The sequence below is a fragment of the Labrus bergylta genome, chromosome 16 (genome assembly GCF_963930695.1).
Source record: "Labrus bergylta chromosome 16, fLabBer1.1, whole genome shotgun sequence".
Lineage (NCBI taxonomy): Eukaryota > Metazoa > Chordata > Actinopteri > Labriformes > Labridae > Labrus > Labrus bergylta.
The window spans coordinates 24,549,678-24,569,959 of NC_089210.1; the positions used below are offsets into that span (position 1 = coordinate 24,549,678).

Here is a 20,282-nt window from a genome sequence, read left to right on the forward strand (position 1 = left end):
ACCTCATTGCCTGACTGAAATACACCAAAAAAAGCCGATGCAATCAAAGCTGTGAGGCTTCAGGAATAAGACGAGTTAAAGACGACTTTTGATACTACACATGAATACAATAAGCATTTCTTTTGACAAGAACTTTTCACTTCAGTAACATCATACTAGGGTTGTTACATTACCATTTTAAATTAAGGTATGATACTAGTAAGATCTAACGATATGGATACCTATTTTGGTACCATGGCAACAAATATAGAAGTCCTAGGAATCCAATATCGGGTAATTTCAGCATTTTTTTTTACAAAAAAATAACAAAATATGCAGTGTAAAAGAAGTTGTATTTTATTCAAAGATTGTGCTTTAAAACAGAAACACCTGACATCTTGTTTCCGAGGCCTTGACTGTACAATCATTTAGAGAATGCATTATTCTGTGAAACTTTGACTGTTAGTGAGAGTGGCAATACTGTAGTAGAGGAGTATTATTGTTAGAAATAACTAAGCAGCCAGGCGACTCCCTTTCAATTTGCCCACTTCCTTCCATTCAGGAACGCCAATAGGGCAACACAGGAAGAATCAATCCACCAATAATCATGTTTTGTTTATCCATCATGGCTTTTAATCCAGGATCTTATTTTGTAGGATTTTTTTTGCAGATGATTCCTTATCTCTGTTTTCCATACAGCAGATACATCAGTGATATTCATTAATTGTTTCATCCCATTCTCTTGTCCTTATGTAAACCAATGTTTAATTTCACATACTGTATGTACAGTAGGAGGAAAGTCTATTAGAATTAAGAAAGAATAAAGGACATCATTGATCTTTGATGTCTCATCTTTGCCTTTTGTCATCCGTGTTCTCTATCAATCAATCAATCAATCAATTTTTATTTGTATATCGTCAACTCATAACAAGTGTTATCTCAAGACACGTTACAAAAAGCAGGTAAAAGACCTTACTTATTGCTTATTCTCTACTGGACATGTGACATCATTCAGGTGCAGTACGTTTATGCTTGGTAGTGTAAAAAGTGGGTTAAGTCACAGAGAGCAGAGTGCTTCTTGTGCAGATTATTCACCATGAATAAAGTTATTAGAGATAACTCACTGCTTGTGTTTCAAGTAAAACATTGCCGAATGCTGCAGGCTCTCTCTCTCTCTCTCTCTCTCTCTCTCTCTCTCTCTCTCTCTCTCTCTCTCTCTCTCTCTCTCTCTCTCTATCTCCATCTCTCTTCCTCTAAGGTTCACTCCCTCTCTGGACGTGTGTGTGTGTGTGTGTGTGTGTGTGTGTGTGTGTGTGTGTGTGTGTGTGTGTGTGTGTGTGTACACTCCTCACAGTTATTCTTGCATACTTAACAGAACTGTGACCTAGTTTTGCTGGACAACTACAGTAAGTGGGTTTCTCTGTTTTAGTAACCTTGTAGCCCATCAGCCCTCCGCCTTGTCATTTGGGAGGAAACTGAGTGGGCCCCTTGATGCGTCTGCACGGCAAAGGTCTGGGGAAAAAAAGCATTAAACAGAGAAATATTCAGAGAGCATTTCTAGCATGAACACTGCTGTGTGTTTTAGTGTGTGTGTGTGTGTGTGTGTGTGTGTGCGTGTGTGTGTGTGTGTGTGTGCGTGTGTGTGTGTGTGTGTGTGTGTGCGTGTGTGTGACAGTGTGTATTGCTCACTAGATCTCATGCCAGCGCTCCAGGCTGTGTGGTGCCCTGCTGAGGCCCAGGGCCACCATTCTGCTCCACTACCCTCCCCTCGCAGCACAGGACCTAGCATCTAGCACAGCTCTTCCAGGCCTAGCACTTTGTTAGCCATGTTAGCAGCGTGAGCAAACCAGAGCTGATTTCTGTTCAGGCTTTCTCAGGTGGACCTGTAGACTCAGAGTGTTACAGCCAACAATTGGCTGCCCATTATTGAAATATGTTCAAGACTATGAATGTTATTTTATCACATTTTGATTCTGTCCACATGGATTATTCATGCTTTCATAAACCATGCACAGTGCTGGGGGGCTGAGCATGATGGTTTCCAGCATTAACATATCTTAAGATAGAATTATTTTTCATAAAGCCTAATACATATTTGTACAGAATGGCAGAATGGTCAGAAGAATATCTGGTACACATATTTTACTTCCAGCTTTATGGAATTACAGTGACTTGTAATGTCAAAGGTCCCTGCAAATATGCACATTAAAATGACTTGTCTCTATTGCCAGCTGTGAATACACAAGCCCAGATGTCCAGACCCTCCCTATTATTAGCACTCAACATGTTGCTACCAGAGGGTGAGAGGGATTTATACAAAGTCTGGCAGTCTCTGTCTTTGTGTGAATATTGTTTAAACTAATTAATCCCCCTCCAGGTTCTGCAGTCGTTCTTGTTTGTGTTGCACAGATTTGAAGTTCTCTTTTCACTGTTGAATCTAATAAACAAGCAGGATAGCTTTTGAAATGGTGTCTCATGTGTCAGTGTGAGAGCTAATGGTAAGTTGCACAATAAACCTTCAATATTTTTAGATGTGCGAATGCGCATGTGTGTCTGTGTGAGAGTGTGCGTGTTTGTATTAAGTCATCATCAGGTAAAGGGATGCCTGCAAAGTGGCAGATGGTTGGCATCAACTTGGCATTGCACCCCCCCCCCCCCTTTCCATGAACACACCGCCCACATGGCTGCTGACTCTCCCACGTGTTTACTTTCCTCCAAGGACTCATTCCGCACACTATTTGCTGAGACGAATTTTCTCCGCTCACCTCCAAAATCTCACAGCTTTACATCAGGTTCTCTGTAGCCAAACAACCTCACCTCACATCGTCCCTGTATTTCAGCAAGTGCAGTGTTATTTTGTCCTTGTGTCTTCACAGGCCGATTATGTACGATACTGCTCTCCTAAAAGGAAATACCACTGTCTGAAAACAAACAAGCTCAGAGAACAAGGCGGTGTGCTGTCTTTGAAGATAGGCCCAAATCTGTTTGAAGTCTGGGTCATAATGGCCACATCACTCATGGTCAGTGAGAAATCCAGATGTCTGGGCTTCAATTTTCATACCCTTGTTGTAAAACAGCAAATGCACTGCATAAAAAATGTCTTTTTATGCAGTCTTTTGGTATCTACAGCCCCCAAGTCGTTTCAAGCCTTTAGTAAAACCAGCACTGTAGACAAAAAAAAAGTAGACAAAACGATGAATCATTGATGATTAGTATGTTGAATGCCCTTTTGAAAACTTAAAGGTCACATATGATTCTACTCTTCAGCAAGTTTAAATAAGTCTCAGAGCTCCCGAAAACATGTCGGTGAAGTTTATTGTTATAAATCCACTCTGATCCTGTATTTTATAATGCATGGAAAACCCCTCTCTCTTTCAGCCCTGCTCAGAACAGGCTGTTTCTGTGTCTACAGCTTTAAATGCAAATGAGCTGTGTTTGACCACGCCCCTCTGGAAGGGCTAGGGTGGCTCAGGCTTTGTTGCATTTTGCCCTACTGTTTATTGTGAAAAGGTAGACTGAGAGGGCAGAACAAACACCTAGCTGTGGGAATGTCACCCACCTGGGGGAGGGGTTACTGCCCTTTGTGATGTCATGAAGGGAAAATCTCACATTTTCTGAAAAGTGGAGCAGGCAGAAGACAGAAAGGATGGACTTTTCTCATAATTTAGGGGTTTGTAGATGGGCTAAGGACACGTGATATTGTTAGAAGCCAGCCTCAAGTCGCCAATTGTGGAACTGCAGTTTTTGGCACTTCCGTATCAACTTCCTTTTGGGCCTTTGGGTTGCTGCCTTGAAACAGTTTCCCTTTTCACATTTTCTAACCTTCTAACCTTTTCTAATCATACTGTTGAGAAAGTTTGGTGGTTTAGCTAATCAGAAGAGCTCATCACACAAACAGCCAGACCAGAGAGACTCACTGGTAGTCTATGGATTACTGCGAAACATTGCTAACAGGCTAGCATTTCCACATCACTGTAGGAGGTCTTTCCCCATCTGTGCTTTTGTGCACCCATAAAGGCCCTCCAGATACCATATCCTCACAAGGGACACCTGGACAAGCCAATGTGAGGCCAGATGGACTGTGAGAGAATTACAGCTGCATTGCAAACCTACAGGGTACACTATCAGTGTATAATACATGTCTCAGTCTCACCTCCCAGGTCTTTTACAAAAAATGGAGATAATGTTTCGAGGCTGTTGGGGTGTTGCAGCTAAAATGAGCCAAACCGTTGTGCCCTGCTTGGGTTATTTTTATCCCCCTTTGTCATGTAATCAGCAATCTGCGATCACACTTATCCTCTCAAATCAAGCCAGAAATCTCCCACCCCGCTGTCATTCTCTCTCTTGGGGGCAAGCATGAACTCACTCACTTCCTGTATTTTTCCTCCTACTTCAGTGAGCAAAGCAGTCTTCCTAGAGACTGGCTGTGATTAGATCCATTGGAACATGCTTTGACCCAGTTCCCATGGCTTCATGCTTGCAGCTTGGCACTGATTCCAGGGATGCTAACGGACATTGTTAGCTTTATGACCCTGGCAACAATGTATGCATTATAGCTACATGTCAACATTTTTTGCTGTGATTTCTGGTCAATGAATCAGCGATAGACAACACAGAGTCACAGCTTGCTCTGTGTTTGACCGCCTTGGTGACAAAACATCATGCATAAAAAAAAGCATTTGAGCTATGTGCTGCTGATGTATTTCTGTCTGGCTGATAAATAATAGAGTACAAGGCAAGGTCTTTTCCATTCTCTTTGTCAACAGTAAGATACATTTAGAATTTTTCTATCAAGAAATTATACAAAGAAAGCTATTATTCCAAATTGGCGTTGGCATGATTTGGGCACAATAGCAGGAAGTGGTTGTGCAGACAGGAAGGGGAAATGCGGAGTGAGTGTGTGCACTATGGTGGGGGTTGCTGGGGGTCTGCAGTTTTGACTCAGTTTAAGGGGCTACACTGTCTTTAATATGTCCCTTGCCAGTTTACTACCCTACCCTAGCAGAAAAAAAACTCTTAGATATGCTCTGTGTTGTAAGGTTGCCAGAATTGTCAATTCTTTGATACTTTTCGATACTTTTTGATACATTTATATACTCTAGGCGTCTTCTCCACGCTTGACCCTCCGATCCATCTGCTGTAGGCAGAATCTAGACTCATGGCTGAACATAACGTTCCTCCGCATGTTCAGGTTCCACCTGATTGTCAGCACCTGGGGTATCAGAATCTCAAAACAAGAGTCATTAGCAACAGCAGAATAAGCTGTTCAGCATTGGCAGAGAAGATTTGGCAAGTTTTTCAAGGGCACAACCCACATACTCAGCTCTGCTGCTCATCCCTCAAAGGCATGTTTTTTACAACGGTGTGCAGGAGTTTCTTGCCATTTTTGGTGCAGTAGTATCAAAATAGGTATCAATAGGATATAGTTTTTCTAAAATCGTATCAAAGTTTAAAATTCTGCGATCATGACAACCCTAGGGTGTTGTATCCAAGTTTGTTCAAATGATCCCTGAGAGAAAACTCCAATTAATATGTAAAAATGGACTCCTAAGAGACAGTCTATCTATTTTCTTCTATAAAAGGCATATTAAGCTCCATAGGGAAATCTCCTCACTGGAAAAACCCAATGTCTGAAAATATAAGCTGACTGAACTGAGCTGACACCATACATTCATGATATCCTGTGGTTTGCTTTTTTTTTTGAGCTTATGGCTCATTCAGTACTCCGGATGAGTAGTTTTATCTGCTTCAGCGGCACTGAAGCTCTGCCCTTTCCTTCATTCTTTGGCTAAGTCCCCAGTCAGCTGGATTCACAGAGGGGTGTGATGCTCCTCAGTATGAACTGGCAAATTTGAATTTATTAGCCTTTGCTGAGCCTGTGAGATTCATTTTTCACATGCTCTCTGTTTTGTTTATGTAGTTTTTTAATATAGTTTTTGTCATATGTGTGTGAGAAGAATAATAATAATAATAGTATAGAATAATAGTATAAAGATGCCTCAGAAGTTTTTTTTATGCATATTAGGATGGACATATTTTATATATCCCCTGTCAGATTAGGACACCAATCTATAATATTCTCCTTCACCTGCTGTGCACCCTGAAAGACGATGTACGAGCAAGTTCTGAGTTTGCTGGTTTGATACTACATCAGAGGAATGCCCCCCTGAAGTCAGACTTCCAACTTGAAAACTCAGGGCAGCTTCATTTGACCAAGCTAAAATCCAACATGGCTGCTAGGTGCATCAACAGTAACGTTAAAGCTGTAACTATAATGTTTATTAGCAAACGTTTAATTAAGTCAGTCACATCGATAGTATTGGGAAAGTTCTATCTGTGGAAATATTGTCATGTTCGCACGCAAACGATCATGTAGTGTGTTGTTATCACCAGGAATTAGCTAACAAATCAAAGTTACACCTGGAGGCGTTCATGTAGCTCGTCCAACATGTTGCCAACTCGCACCTGAAACACACTTAACTCAGGTGTGACGTCATTCCAAGCTCTGAGTTCTGAGGTAAATGGAATGCACCGTATATGTATGCAGTGGTTTCTCAAGAGAAATCCTGCGTCAAAGTTATCACTCATTGTAAATTTGATGCAAAAATGTCAACAACAAAAAAAAGTAGTTTCTTCAGCGTGCTGCTAATCATGTTGTCTGACACCTATCCTGCCTGGCTGTTTCAGGTATTACATTTTACAATACAGAAAATAATCAATCTTATCTCTTAGGGTCTTGTTTCTTTTGTTTCTTTTATAAAGCCACTGGTATCATTTTTAGTCTGTTTTATAACCAGTTCAAAAATCCTCACAGAAGCTTTAACGCAAAGCCGTGTGTGTAAAAAATGCCATCAATTGTCATATCTTTTGAATTTTTGCTAACAGTTTCACACTTTTTTTTTTCTTTACAGGGCAGAAAAAACAGAGGTGCTAAGCGATGACCTTCTTCAGGTGAGCTATAATAAAAGCTTATACCATCTACCCATGTGTGTTTGTTTTAACAGGAGAAATAATCTAACACCTGTGAATCAGGTGCTTGATTAAATGAAAGTCTCGAAGCAGTTAGTGCTGTCATTATTCATGCTGTGTTACATTAAGAGGTGTTAAGAATGTGATTATGATGACTGTTTTTAGTCATGATCAATGGTTCAAACAGTTTTGTCTTACAATGCCTTACAGTGAGGCAATGTTTCATTACATGATACATACTGAGTGGCTGTCTCTAAATCCCCCACTGCTCACTTATATAGACCCTTGTATTTAACACTGTCAATAACCAAGGTCTTACCATCTTAGATCGTACTGAAAGAAAGAAACAGAAATTACATTATAAAGTGCCCAGAAAAAACTCCAAAGCAGTTTCCAAACGCGGATTTCTCATAAACAAAATGTAAAGTCCTCTGCATTGAATATCCTGTACAGGTAAAGTAGGATGAGTAAGGTGTAGTGAAAACTGTATGTATGTAACTTTGGAAACCAACAAGCATCTGCTGACTCGTCCTTTTCCACCTGTTTAATTTGGGCAAAATGTGTAAATGCAACAGGTATGCCTACAAGATTATCCCTTAGGTGCACTCATCAATCTAATTTTGTGATTCATAGTTATTCTAATTATGCCATAGTTCATAGATTGCAAATGTTCATCACAACTTCAACTCAGAAACAAATTCAAAACATTGGAGAGAGCTTTGTCCCCCTGCGCCCACCTCCCTAGAGTCGATGCGCAAGAGGGTTTCCAATTCAGGGAAACGGAAGCTTCAGTGTTTAGCCAGCTCTGCATCGATCTTAAAAATGTTCTGAGCTCTAACTCTACATTTTTTAAAAAGCATCTCCAATATTTATGTTTCTGGTCGTGGAAATTTTTTCGAAAAATCCATTGGCCTTTTGGGGCATTAGTATAAGTTATATCTGAACCAGTTTGCTTGCCCCCTTCTATTGGTTTAACAACTGCTGTCGTTTGAACTGAGGGGCATCCAAAACGTCTGTGTGCCTTAAAACTGCCTACCTACTCTGGTCAGCACAAAAACAGACCATTATAGACCAGAATTGAAACTTTGGAGGAGGACATACTAGCTGCCTCATTTTTATCAGAGAAGCCAGCACTTTAGCAAATCATCTTTTCTTAATGTCTGATGATATAGTAAGGTCATTTTATTATTGAATTCAGTAGTGCTCCTTTAAAGCTGCATATTTAGTCTAATGATTTTTTTTAATAATTTACTGCATGAAATCACAACATGGCCTGATATACCTGCTTAAAGAAGTACAACCCCAATGTTTGTTGTCAATACATCTATACCATTGGGACACTGTCAGATGCTGATTTATAAAGCTGCGGGTTGCAGGAGATGACAGTTGTTGGTGTTTTTTGTCAGGATGTGGGAGTGGACATTCCACAAGGTTTCTTACGTGTGTGTGTTTCATTTGTGTGTTCGTCCAGGTTGAGAAGCGTCTTGATCTGGTCAAGCAGGTGACACACAGCACTCACAAGAAGCTGACTGCCTGCCTGCAGGGTCAGCAGGGCACTGATATGGAGAAGAGATCCGTCAAGTCACCGTCTGTGAGTACCCGCCGCATCCATCATTCTCTCGGACAACCACAACTGATATGATGAGTGATGATGCGACGAACAGTATGCATAATCCTGCATGAGTCTAGTGACGGTGTTTCTCTCCTCTGTTAGAAAAAACTTCCGCTCACGATGCTTGCACAGTGTATGGTGGAGGGGGCTGTAGTGTTGGGGGATGACTCTCTCCTGGGGTAGGTCACGGAAGTTTGCTCACACATCATCATCTTTATTGATTGAGCCATTGATTTCCTCTCTGTCCTACTTACCCGTATTTGTCTTTCATCTGCTTATGACTGCCTCCATGTGACTTTGTACTCACCTAACAGGAAGATGCTGAAGATGTGCGGGGAGACGGAGGAGAAGTTGGCCCAGGAGCTCATCCAGTTTGAGTTCCAGATAGAGCGAGATGTGGTGGAGCCTCTTTACGTGCTCGCTGAGGTGAGCCGGCACTGCTTTTAATGAAGGCACCAATTAAGACATAACACCTCTCTGAAATGATTAGAGCATTTTTTACCATAAAACTCAAAGCTGAACATGTTCTTCATTTGCATAAAAATGCTTCACTTTCCTTCTCGAGGCTGACTTTAATCCTTCTTCGATTTGTTTTTTTTGTTTTTTTTAGGTGGATATTCCCAACATCCAGAAACAACGAAAGCACTTAGCAAAACTTGTCTTGGACATGGACTCTGCACGGACAAGGTGCACATTTAAAAGCTTCTCTAAATGAAATAAAAACTATGTTAATAGATACATGTAATGAAAGGATGACATATCCTTCTTTCTTTTTTTTTTAATCTTGTGCCCAAAGATTTCATCAGTCGTCCAAATCTTCGAGTCACCCGAGCACGCTGCAGCCAGGTGCCAAATCCGAGTCCCTCAGAGAGGAGATGGAGGAGGCAGCCAATAGGATGGAGATTTGTCGGGTGAGTTGCCAGTCAGTGCCCCTTGCATGTTATTTTCTCTTCCAGCTCCTTTGCTCTCAGTGTGATTTATTACCCTCCTGCATGTATCAGACACAAATGGACCACAATGCCAGGATGATATTCCAGCTTTCTGCAGATGAGACAGTTTCTGAAGGGATGATTTCTCTCGTACTTTCTGTTTCAGGATCAGCTATCAGCAGATATGTACAGTTTTGTGGCCAAAGAAATAGACTATGCAAACTACTTCCAGACTGTAAGTAAATTTATTATTAAAACTGAAGTGTAAAATACAGGAAATACTGTATTTTTTAATCTTTTCTGGAACTGAAATGTTTTTTTCCTGCAGTAACACAGGTTATTATAAACATTTAAGATAGTATATTACACACACGTGCAGGACTGTTTGTTCTAATCTCTTCCCCTGATGCCCCCCCCTTTAGCTGATAGAAACGCAGGCGGAATATCACAGGAAGTCATTAGAGATTCTTCACAGTATCCTGCCCCAGATTAAAGCTCACCAAGGTGAGTCACCCACTATTTGTGTGTAGGTGTGTGTGTATGAGCGTGCGTGTGGATGTGTGTGGAAAGAGAGAAAGCGAGAGAGAGAGAGAGAGAGAGAGAGAGAGAGCGATCTGCTCCGATTCTGCACCTGAAGCAATTTCAAGAGAACAAGTAACGGAGATAATAGCCCTGACGTGTCACATAACAATCTTGTTAAGGTGTAATTATCCTCCTTCACATTTAAACAGTTGCTACTTTACAGGTGTTAAACCAAACAAGAGTCCTTAAGCACAATATTTTCCACGGCAAAGATCAACAAATAGAAATAAAATATACTCAAACATCTAAAGTCATAGGAAACTGCAGTCGGGTTTTAATACAGTATGTTAAAAATAAAGACTCTTACATAGAATGCTTTGTAGTCACTGGTCTAAAGAGGTCCAGGAGGAGATCTGTGCAGGTTTGTTTGTGTCTGTGTGCGATTCAAGCTGCTGTTGTGTGTTGCAGAGGCGTGGGTGGAGAAACCATCGTTCGGCAAGTCTCTGGAGGAACACCTGAATATTAGCGGGAGAGAGATTGCCTTCCCAATCGAAGCCTGTGTCACCATGCTGCTCGAGTGTGGCATGCAGGAGGAGGTATAGGGCATGCATGCACACACACACACACACACACACACACACACACACACACACACACACACACACTAATTTAACATCTGCAGTCCCTTGGCAGGTCACAATTTAAACAGCGGTGTAACAAAGTTCTGCAGACATTACACCTCTGTACTTATACATTAAATTTGCAACAGCGTAATAATGCTGGTACCTTGAAATGCACGGCTGTAAACCCTCAACAGTAGCTTCACATACACACACTCAGGCATGCACACACACACTCCCTGCTCTGACGTCACTCATCACCACTGTCTCTCCTGTAACTTTTCTGTCACTACCTTCGATGGCAGATCAGGGGCAGAACAACTTTGCCCCAGCTTTCCGCCGCTGTGCGTTACACATCGCAGAGTAGGCGTAACAGGCGCGTAAATATCTCGCCTTGAAATGGCAACCTGTACGTGACATTATTCAATAAATAGTTTTCAACCTGGCTTTATCTTACCCTGTCAGACTGGAACACTGAAATTGGCTCTTATCTTCTTGACCTTTAAATGAAGATTTCATTAACGTGAGAAAAGGAGAGAGAGGACAAGTAGCAACATCTTTGCAACGGGATACAAGATAGTCTGCAGCATTGAACTTTAAGGAATATAAGCAGTATAAGAGCTGTGCGATGGGGCTCACTTATCAGATAATGGGGTTTTTTGTTGTTCTTTGTAATAAGATTAAACTCTTATGTTATATTATGTTAAAAACAGCCTACATGTTTTGTAGTTTATGGATGAAAAAATGTCACAACACCACTTTGTTTTCATGTTGTGTGTCATCAATCAATGTTAAGTACTCAACGATAAAGGCTATTTCTTTGGCTCAGCCTTGATTCACACTGCAGGGGTCATTGTTAGGTGTGATAATTACACATGATGATGTGTTTCCTGTGTGTGGGCTGCAGGGCCTCTTCAGAGTGGCTCCGTCAGCCTCCAAGCTGAAGAAGCTGAAAGCGTCCCTGGACTGCGGAGTTCTGGATGTGCAGGAGTACTCCTCCGACCCGCACGCCATCGCAGGTGAACTACACCCACGCGGATGCCATGTTTCACAGCCCATTTCCATAACAACAGCCCCTACTATCTGTTATTGTAAGGCAGCGGGGAAAGAGTGGGACATATCTATGATAGAAACAGAGGGTTGTTTTTGGTGTTTTATGTGTTCTGTCCACAGGTTTTTTTTTTAGTTGAATTAGGACCTGGTTGGCAGAAAATGTGGCTCTTTGGCCGAGCATAAGAGCCGTCATCAGTTCTACGCTCAGTGCTCTTGTCCTGAAGGCTTTATCCTGTTATCGCTGTCCATTTCACACATTAGCATGAAATCTGTGTTGAGCAATCTGAATCTGGCAGCTGTGCTAGCTACAAGGGCCTGCTGGAGGGGGGAGTGGAGATACTGTATGGGGCATGGCCTCATCTGTACACTGAGGAGAGAAAACAACCCCCCCCCCCCCCTGCTTTAAACAACCTGTTTTTCTCATCCAAAGGGGCTCTGAAGTCATACCTTCGTGAGCTCCCTGATCCACTGATGACCACTGAACTTTATGATGAATGGATTCAGGCTTCCAAGTGAGTAGATTGTTTTCCTATCTCTTGAATGATGCCATTGGCTTTAAAAAAGAAGAGAAAATAGTCTGCAGTCTTTATGCAGAAGGTTTCAACTGCCAGGATGAAAAATGGTGATATTTACTGAGAAGTAGAGCAACAATCAGCCATATTGTTTTTGTTTTATTCCTGCAGCGTTCAAGATATGGATAAAAGGCTACAAGCATTAATGACAGCGTGTGAAAAACTCCCTACAGACAACTTGAACAACTTCAGGTCAGTTGCTTTTAGTGATTATTTCAGCATTTTCCCGTGTGGCTCTTTAACTTTAAAATGTAAGAACAAGGATTGTAAGATACCATGGCTAAAAAAAAGTATGGTTTTGTTTGCATAACTATCCAAACAGACAAACACCGATCATTTCATGCAATTACAAAATCCTTTCAGCCCTCCGCAGTCTCAGTGCAACCTGCACCACCTGCAGCCAAGAAAAGTAACAGCAGCAGCATTCAGATATCAGGGATTCAGATATCAGGGATTCAGATATCAACACCTGCAGGCTGTTGACACTTACAGTCAATGACTTTTACATATGCAGTGATCATTATTCATTACCTGCAGTGCAAGTTTTAGAATGTCAGATATTTTACCTTTTTTTTGTCTTTTAAAGCAAACACAAAGATGGCTGCTGATATCACGTATTTTTGTATTTGGTAGAAATCATAGGTTGAATCCGTTCAGAATGATCTGCCTTCTACACTCTCTGCAACCTGCTTAAAGTGAAAGGCTACGTTTGTGAGTCAGGGACAATGTGCAGGAAAGGGTTGATATTGATAATTGTGAGTGTTTAAGAAAGAAAAAGATGTCTCATGAATGAGAAACTAATGAGTGTATCCAAATCCCACAGATATCTCGTCAAATTCTTATCAAAGCTAACGGAGTACCAGGACGCTAACAAGATGACTCCCGGTAACATGGCCATTGTTCTTGGTCCTAACTTGCTTTGGACACACACAGAACCGTATGTATCTTTACACTTCTATTATTCATGTGTGATTTTATTTTTTTCATTGTTTGATTATTAACCCTAACATATCCAATCAGGGTGACACTGTAGTTCTGTTTGTTCTCTTGTTTGCAGGAACATGACGGAGATGATGACCACCCTGTCGCTACAGATTGTTAGCATCATTGAGCCCATTATTCAGCATGCTGATTGGTTCTTCCCTGGAGGTGGGGATCACATTCTACATATGTATGTAATAATGTAGTCAGGCTGGGCCCCAAATGGGGTCTCGCTGATACTCAACTTGTAGTTTTATATTCTCTGGAGTATTGTAGTTTATGACTCAGAGTGTTTGGGCAATTGTGAGCAAATGAACACCAAAGAATTGTGAAGTCAGACTTTTACTTCTACTGCTTATATTTCGACTTGTATCGTGATATATGTGTAAGTCAGATGGTCATTGTTATTATTTTATCTTTTTTGCTTTGCCCCTCTTACGAAGATACCGTATAATCCCATGAATGTCAATAACTTCAGTCCACATAGGTGTTAAAAGAAAAAGAACAAATACATTCTGCATAAACAGCAAAAAACCTCTACCTCAGGTCAGCAGCACATGCTGTGTGAATATTTAAGGTTTATTTTGGCCTTTTCATGTATCTAGTCAAGAGACATGACATGTGACAGAGTCAGAAATCAGGGAGCGAGAGAGTGTAGGGAATGACATGTTGGAAAGGAGCCACAGGTCGGATCCCAACCCGGGCAGCCCACTTGGAAGACCACAGCCTCTGACACATGGGCCGAGCGCACCAACCACTAGGCTACCAACGCCCCTAGAATTCAGTTTTACAGCAGACATTGTTCTGGTCTGGATTCGATTGTGCTCCAGCACTGACAGCAGCTTTGCCAGAGGCATCATGTTGTAGGGTTGTCAACGTTTCTGTCGGCCCGTTGTACCATCTGTCCACATAAAGGCCTTCACTTTCCCTTTTTTCGACCCTAATATCTCAGACATTCAAAGTGGGAATATTTAAGTATCTCATTTATTTTTATTCTTTATGACTTACTGCACCTCAAGCCCTACTGTCACAGAGGGTCTGCTGATAGTCACATGCTCTGCAGAGAAATAGTGTTTTTGTTGAGTCCTTTATGGTAATGGTTGCGGTGCAGTGTTATGCCACTGGTTTGATTGATGTCCTTACAAATATTTTCAATACACAAATCTATCCCTCACATCGGCCACAGTGCTATGGTCATTTATTAAGACCAGTGTAGTGCTGTATTAGATTAGCATACACAGTAATATCACTATTTATATATCTGTGGGCAGATACTGAAACTCCCTTCTTTGGTAAACTCTAAATTCTACTCAACACAGACCCACTCATATATTCATAAACCAGTAGAACCAGTATACTGTTTGCTGATGATGTCTTCTCCTCCCTCAGAGATTGAATTCAACTTGACGGGATGCTATGGCAGCCCAATCCACACCAACCACAACTCCAACTACAGCTCCATGCCCTCGCCGGACATGGACCAATCGGAACGCAAGCAGCCACACGACCAGAGCCGACGCCCACTAAGCGTTGCCACGGACAACATGATGCTGGAGTTTTACAAGAAGGATGGGTATGATGCCAAGTGTGTCCTTCTGCTGCCTACATATCACTCTCCCACTCTCTTTCTCTGTCTTTCCACCCACGCCTCCTCTTTGGCATGTGATAATAAGTTCTTATTTCACATGCACTTTAATAATCCATTAGCTCGGGGGAGTATTTATGCCTCCTGTTTGCTAAGTTTTGGCTCCTATGAGAGGTGAGGGATGTGCCTTTTATCTCACCTGTTAATAATTCCAGCACATACAAATACATTCCCTATGATCAGCATTCATCAGGAGAAGAGCAGGCTGAGTCATTTGAATACATGGGGCATGAATTACCTTGAGTGGCATTGTCTCTATGGCAACAGGTCTCTGATGGAGGGCTGCCGGTTACCTCTTTTTTTTTTTTTTTTTTTGCTCAGGAAATATTTCTTCAGGGCTGTCTTCCCATCCATCCTCCCACACCCAGCTCCTCCTTCACAGTCTGGCTAGCACGTCACCTAACCTGAGTCATTCATCCAGCCGGTGGAAAATCACTGGCAGAATTTGAACCAATGCCTTCACCAAAATACCCCCATTTGATTAAGAATGAACTATAACTCTGCGCATCCTGAATTCAGGAACAAGCAGTGTGAGGTGAAAGAAAAAACAAGCTTTTATCTGTTCAGAATAATTAGGAAATGAAGTGTTTGCTCTCAAACTGAGTTTTTAAAGAAAATAAAGCCTTAGATTGGAAGATAAGTGCAGCTTGGTTATGCTGTATGACATCCTCTCACCTCTGGAACATCACTTCTGCTCCCTCATGCTAATGTGGATCTTACCGCCCCCCCCTCCTCCTCCTCCCCCATCATACACAGACTACTTGCCCAATTCCACTCTCCACACTCACAGACTTTGTTCCCAGTAAGTGTGCGAGTGCTTAGTGCTGTCCAACAGTCAAATCACCAAGTGCATGAGGGCTCTAATGCTAACTTCAAAACTCCAAATGACGCACTTTACTCAAGTATCCATTTCTGCAGACCTTCCTGAAGGACGTGATTATTCAGCAAACCACAAAAAGTTAGAAAAAAAAGTTTGTACAGTTTTGATAAAGTTCGGCGAAATAATCAAAATATAAACAAAACATGCATTGATGTGCCCGAGAAAAACAACAACAACATGATCTATTTATTAGTTAATTACCTTCCTGGGTATTTTAAGCAGGTTGAATATTCACAAACACTGAAATGGAAAAATACACATTAGAGCTGGGTTATTTTCTCATTGTTTGACGCCGCAGCTTGTTTCCAGGCAACAGGTGATGTCATGAAAGTCTGTGAGGGTTCAGTATTTAAGCTTGAGAGTGAAGATTGGGATTTGGCAACTGAGATGTACACCATGTGAACCATTTCTGCATCACTTCTGACCTCGTATCCCTTTTGCCTCTCTTCCCCCTACTAACGCAGCATTAGGAAGATCCAAAGGTACCGTATCATACCCTTTTCCCCCTCTTTTTTTCCTCACCAAACCAAACTAATCTCTTCCTTCATCATGATCGTATATGACTCTGTGTATGTACTTGTCTCCAGTATGGGCGTCCGGGTTATGGATACTTCCTGGGTGTCTCGGAAGGGTTCTTCCACACTGACACGCAAGACCTGCTCCACCCCTCCAGGCATGCAAGGCCCCGGCTCTCCTGCAGACACTCTCATCCCCGAGCAGCCCGGAGAGCTAGCAATCTCCCCGTCGGCGACACCGCCACCTGGAGAGAGGGTTTGGTAAGTCACAGTGTCCTCCTCTTCCTCACGCATCCAGTCACCGCCACCATCATCACCATCATGAACTTTCTGAGCTATGAGTGATCCAGATCCTTGGCCGTGTTAATCATTCTCTCATATTTTTTGCAATTGTCTTCATAGTCTCTCTCTTATCAATCAGTTTGTTGTTATCATGATTTGTCACTCTCCACATTTTGTTTCACTTCACCCTGCTGTTTGTCAAGTTGATGTCACTGTTATGTAAAAAATTAAGAAGGATCAATTATTTTTTCCGACTAAAACTTCAAAAGGTTATACTCCAAACAACGATAGAGTTTTGTTTTTCAATACATGGCGCACAGCTTAATTCTGCAAGTCCTTTGCTAGCATGCTAATATTTCCAATATCCCATTGTTGTGGCTTGGCTTTTCTCAGCTTTGGTTGTGATTTTTCTCCCTTTCTGTTGACACTGATTTCACCATTTTTTTAAACATGATTATCATAGTTGAGCACATGAATAATCACCTCATGGTCGCTGGCTCTGCCTGTGTGGCGGACAAGAGATAATATGGCTTCTGGCTTGGCTGGCTTTTCCCTCCTCTCCTGTGGCTCTTTCAGCCGATGAAAGGGTTTTGTGTCTGTTTCACACTGCCCTGGGCTGACTGCAGGACATGCAATGCAAACAAATCATATGCTATACTGTAGGATACGGGCAGATAGGGTTTCCATATGCAGCAAAGAGGAGATATTTGGTTATTAGCTCAGCTTGATAATATTGTAAGCTGCTGACCAGCACTGCACTTTGACAACAGATCCTCACAGCTCCATGCAGTGTGCAGACACAAGGTGATCAACACGCTAAACTCTTTTCCTTTGGCAATAAAACTTTATTTTCCTTTGCTCTTTCTTTGTGCTTGTCTTTGTATTTGCACTAAGCTGACTGTGTGCTGAGCTTGGTGCCCACCACCCACCCTAAAATGCATTTATTTTTTCTTCTGTTTTTTGGCTCGGGATCAACTAACACACTAACACCCTAATCATCAAAACAGCTTATCCTTTATCGCTCCAATGCGTCTCCCTGTTCAATCACTAGAGCTGTTTTTTGTGTGTGCTGTCTATTCTCTTAATATCTACAGCTCAGACAACGTGTTGCCAAATCGGCCGGACACCTCTCATGCCCACCCACCCCCAGGGGAGGACCGGCCACCCCCCCCTTACCCAACCTCCTCGTGCCACGCTGCACCTCACCACTTCTATCCCAAACCCCCACCCTGTGCTCGCCCTGTGGCACCGGGTCCAGAGTCTCAGCCCCCCGCCTCCCCCCCTCCCCCGCTGCGCTGGTCTGGCTTCACACCCCCTGCTCCGCCCCCTTCCTCCTCTTCTTCCTCCTCCTCCTCGTCACTTGACATCAATTCCAACCCCAAACCCAGCTGTCTGCACTTCCCCAAGCACAGCCCCCCAGGCGACATGTTGCATGCCCCCCCACCAGATACTAATGCTTCACCACTCTACATCAAAACTCCCTTGGTACTTACCCGCCATGACCAGTCCCTTGGCAACCCCCCTAGCCTCCCTTCGTCCGCGCCCCCACCCCCGCCGTGGGCTGCCTGTCCATGTGCCCGAGAGAGAGGACCCCCCAGGCTGACTAGGTAAATACAACACACCCTCGGCCGCTGTGGATGTCTCACAGAGTGGCAGCTGTATCTCTCCTCTCCTCTAGCTCGCTGGCTCATATTTTCTTTTTTGCTTTTTTTTCTCCCTCCCCCTTCGAATTACATATCTCAGATTCTGTAACATTCAGGTTGTCGGGGGATGCCTCTCATGGGGGTTGCCTAGCAACTAAGGATGTTACTGGCTTATATAGCGCTCAGTTTCATGCTGGTATTGAGTAGATGATAAATACATGGAAAATGCTGCATATGGCTACCAAATAGCATATGAATGTATTTATTCTACAGTTTGCAGCAGTTTGTTTTACTAACCAGTGGAGGGGAAACATCATGTTTGAAGATTTGCAAAAAGGAAATCACAATTACGTCCTGGTAATAATGTATGGTATAGAATATAACTCTATAATATGAGCATCGTTCAGCCAGAGCCAAAGTGCTGAGTTTGTTTTGAGTGGCAGTTGCAGTCCCCTGACTCATAGGTCTTTGGTGATACAACGGCCGCATGGGACGGTCTGTATCATTACAGCAAATCTTTGTCAGCAGTCAGACACACGCTCGTTTGATAACACCCGTTCTCTTGATTTGATATATCCATGATGTCCAATTCAAATGGCTCACAGGGATTTCAGGAGATTGCTGATAATTGGAAGTCCGATAATCCAAAACGTGACTTCTGCAGTATGGGTGCTCTCTTGTGGTCGTTCATGACAGTTAAATCATGATTGGTATCTTTGTATGAATGAGTTATCCTTAATGCAGAGATGAATTACAGATTTCCTTCAGTACCCAAGTGACTAAAGTTAATATACGCCAAATGTGAGGACTGTTTGGAATCCGACATAAGGGGGAAAAATCTATTTTGAACACTTGCTAATGCTAACACATTACTGCTGTCTCATCTTTATAATTGTAAAACCACTGCAGTGCCTTAGAACACAAGACTGCAGATTTAAGAAATGTATGTATTTAGTCACCACAAGACCAGCCAATGTCTCAATATATACGTATCAAATAATTGACTACAGTTTAGTTAGCACTACAGCAGCTATCAATCAAAAAAAATTCAGCACAAAGATTCATACTGGGGTCCTTGGTAGAGTAAACAAATTAACAGTACATAAAGTAGGTAACCTGCAAACACTATTTCAGGTGTGTCAGTCTTTCCAGTGCTATACAAGGTACACACAAACAAACTGAACATAGTAAATATGTGAGTTTCTGCCACAAGAGACATTCTTGTACTTCCTTCTGTGTGTTTGTGGATATAAATGTGTACACCATCTGTTCACTGAGGCGGGAAAGAAATCTTTAAGCTCAGTGTTTTTTGGGGGGTTTTTTTTGGATACCATTTTGAGATTGAGTCTTACAGTTTCAGTTCCGATCCCAGCTGTATCTGTAGTGGGCTGTAGATGAGTCAACATCATAGCTATAAACCTATACAGAGGTCATGAATTGAGTTTGATTTTGTCTTTTAACAATTCAAAATGCAACTGTTTGACATGCCAATGCCATCTTATGTCCTTTTTGTATGGGAAATAAATCAGTGTCCATCATTTTTGATGTTGTTTGAATGTGCGGACGGATTCAATGTTTTGTTTTTTTTATGTTAAACTATGAAATTAAGAGGTGTAATGTTAACAGATGTTACTCTGTTTGGATTGAAAACGATTTGCTTGCCTTCATTAAGCTTTGTTTGACATCATGTTGTGGGTTTCAGAAAATACTGTAATGTTAAAAACAGTGTACTGAATGCAGTGATACACTAACATGTGTTGGTGATGATGATGATGATGATGGTGGTGGTGGTGATAGTGGCATTGAGGTAATATACATACATGATATATACTGATATAGTGCACACAGTGTCTGATGCTTTCACATACTAATGTCTGTTTGTCTTTTTCAGTTCATTGAAGAGTAAAGAGCTCTCCCCTGTAATTGGACACAAAGCCATCCAGGTGGCAGGTCCAACAGTCCCCCCCAGCAGTAGTCCTCAGAGCAGCAGCCAGTCGCCCCACTCCACAGAGCACAGTCCACACACCCTGCGCAAAGGTGAGCCTCTTTCTCCCACTATAAGCTTTCTGCCTTCGGTCTG

General features: G+C 42.2%; 1 protein-coding gene across 6 annotated transcripts in view; it reads left to right on the top strand.

Annotated features, from left to right (window-relative positions):
- The window catches only part of arhgap44a (Rho GTPase activating protein 44a), a 31,725-nt gene that overhangs the window by 5,896 nt on the left and 5,547 nt on the right, over positions 1 to 20,282 (top strand). For 4 of the 6 annotated variants that reach the window (XM_020655392.2, XM_020655391.2, XM_020655390.2 and 1 more), the window contains exons 2-20: positions 6,891 to 6,930; positions 8,420 to 8,539; positions 8,663 to 8,739; positions 8,875 to 8,986; positions 9,171 to 9,247; positions 9,357 to 9,471; positions 9,656 to 9,724; positions 9,912 to 9,993; positions 10,480 to 10,607; positions 11,539 to 11,650; positions 12,115 to 12,196; positions 12,368 to 12,448; positions 13,080 to 13,193; positions 13,314 to 13,405; positions 14,627 to 14,810; positions 16,227 to 16,244; positions 16,350 to 16,538; positions 17,654 to 18,166; positions 20,094 to 20,239. In XM_020655392.2, the coding sequence (XP_020511048.1) occupies positions 6,891 to 6,930; positions 8,420 to 8,539; positions 8,663 to 8,739; positions 8,875 to 8,986; positions 9,171 to 9,247; positions 9,357 to 9,471; positions 9,656 to 9,724; positions 9,912 to 9,993; positions 10,480 to 10,607; positions 11,539 to 11,650; positions 12,115 to 12,196; positions 12,368 to 12,448; positions 13,080 to 13,193; positions 13,314 to 13,405; positions 14,627 to 14,810; positions 16,227 to 16,244; positions 16,350 to 16,538; positions 17,654 to 18,166; positions 20,094 to 20,239 (2,351 nt within the window). The remainder of the gene's footprint in view (positions 1 to 6,890; positions 6,931 to 8,419; positions 8,540 to 8,662; positions 8,740 to 8,874; positions 8,987 to 9,170; positions 9,248 to 9,356; positions 9,472 to 9,655; positions 9,725 to 9,911; positions 9,994 to 10,479; positions 10,608 to 11,538; positions 11,651 to 12,114; positions 12,197 to 12,367; positions 12,449 to 13,079; positions 13,194 to 13,313; positions 13,406 to 14,626; positions 14,811 to 16,226; positions 16,245 to 16,349; positions 16,539 to 17,653; positions 18,167 to 20,093; positions 20,240 to 20,282) is intronic. The other 2 variants (XM_020655389.2, XM_020655393.3) reach the window with 2 other exon arrangements.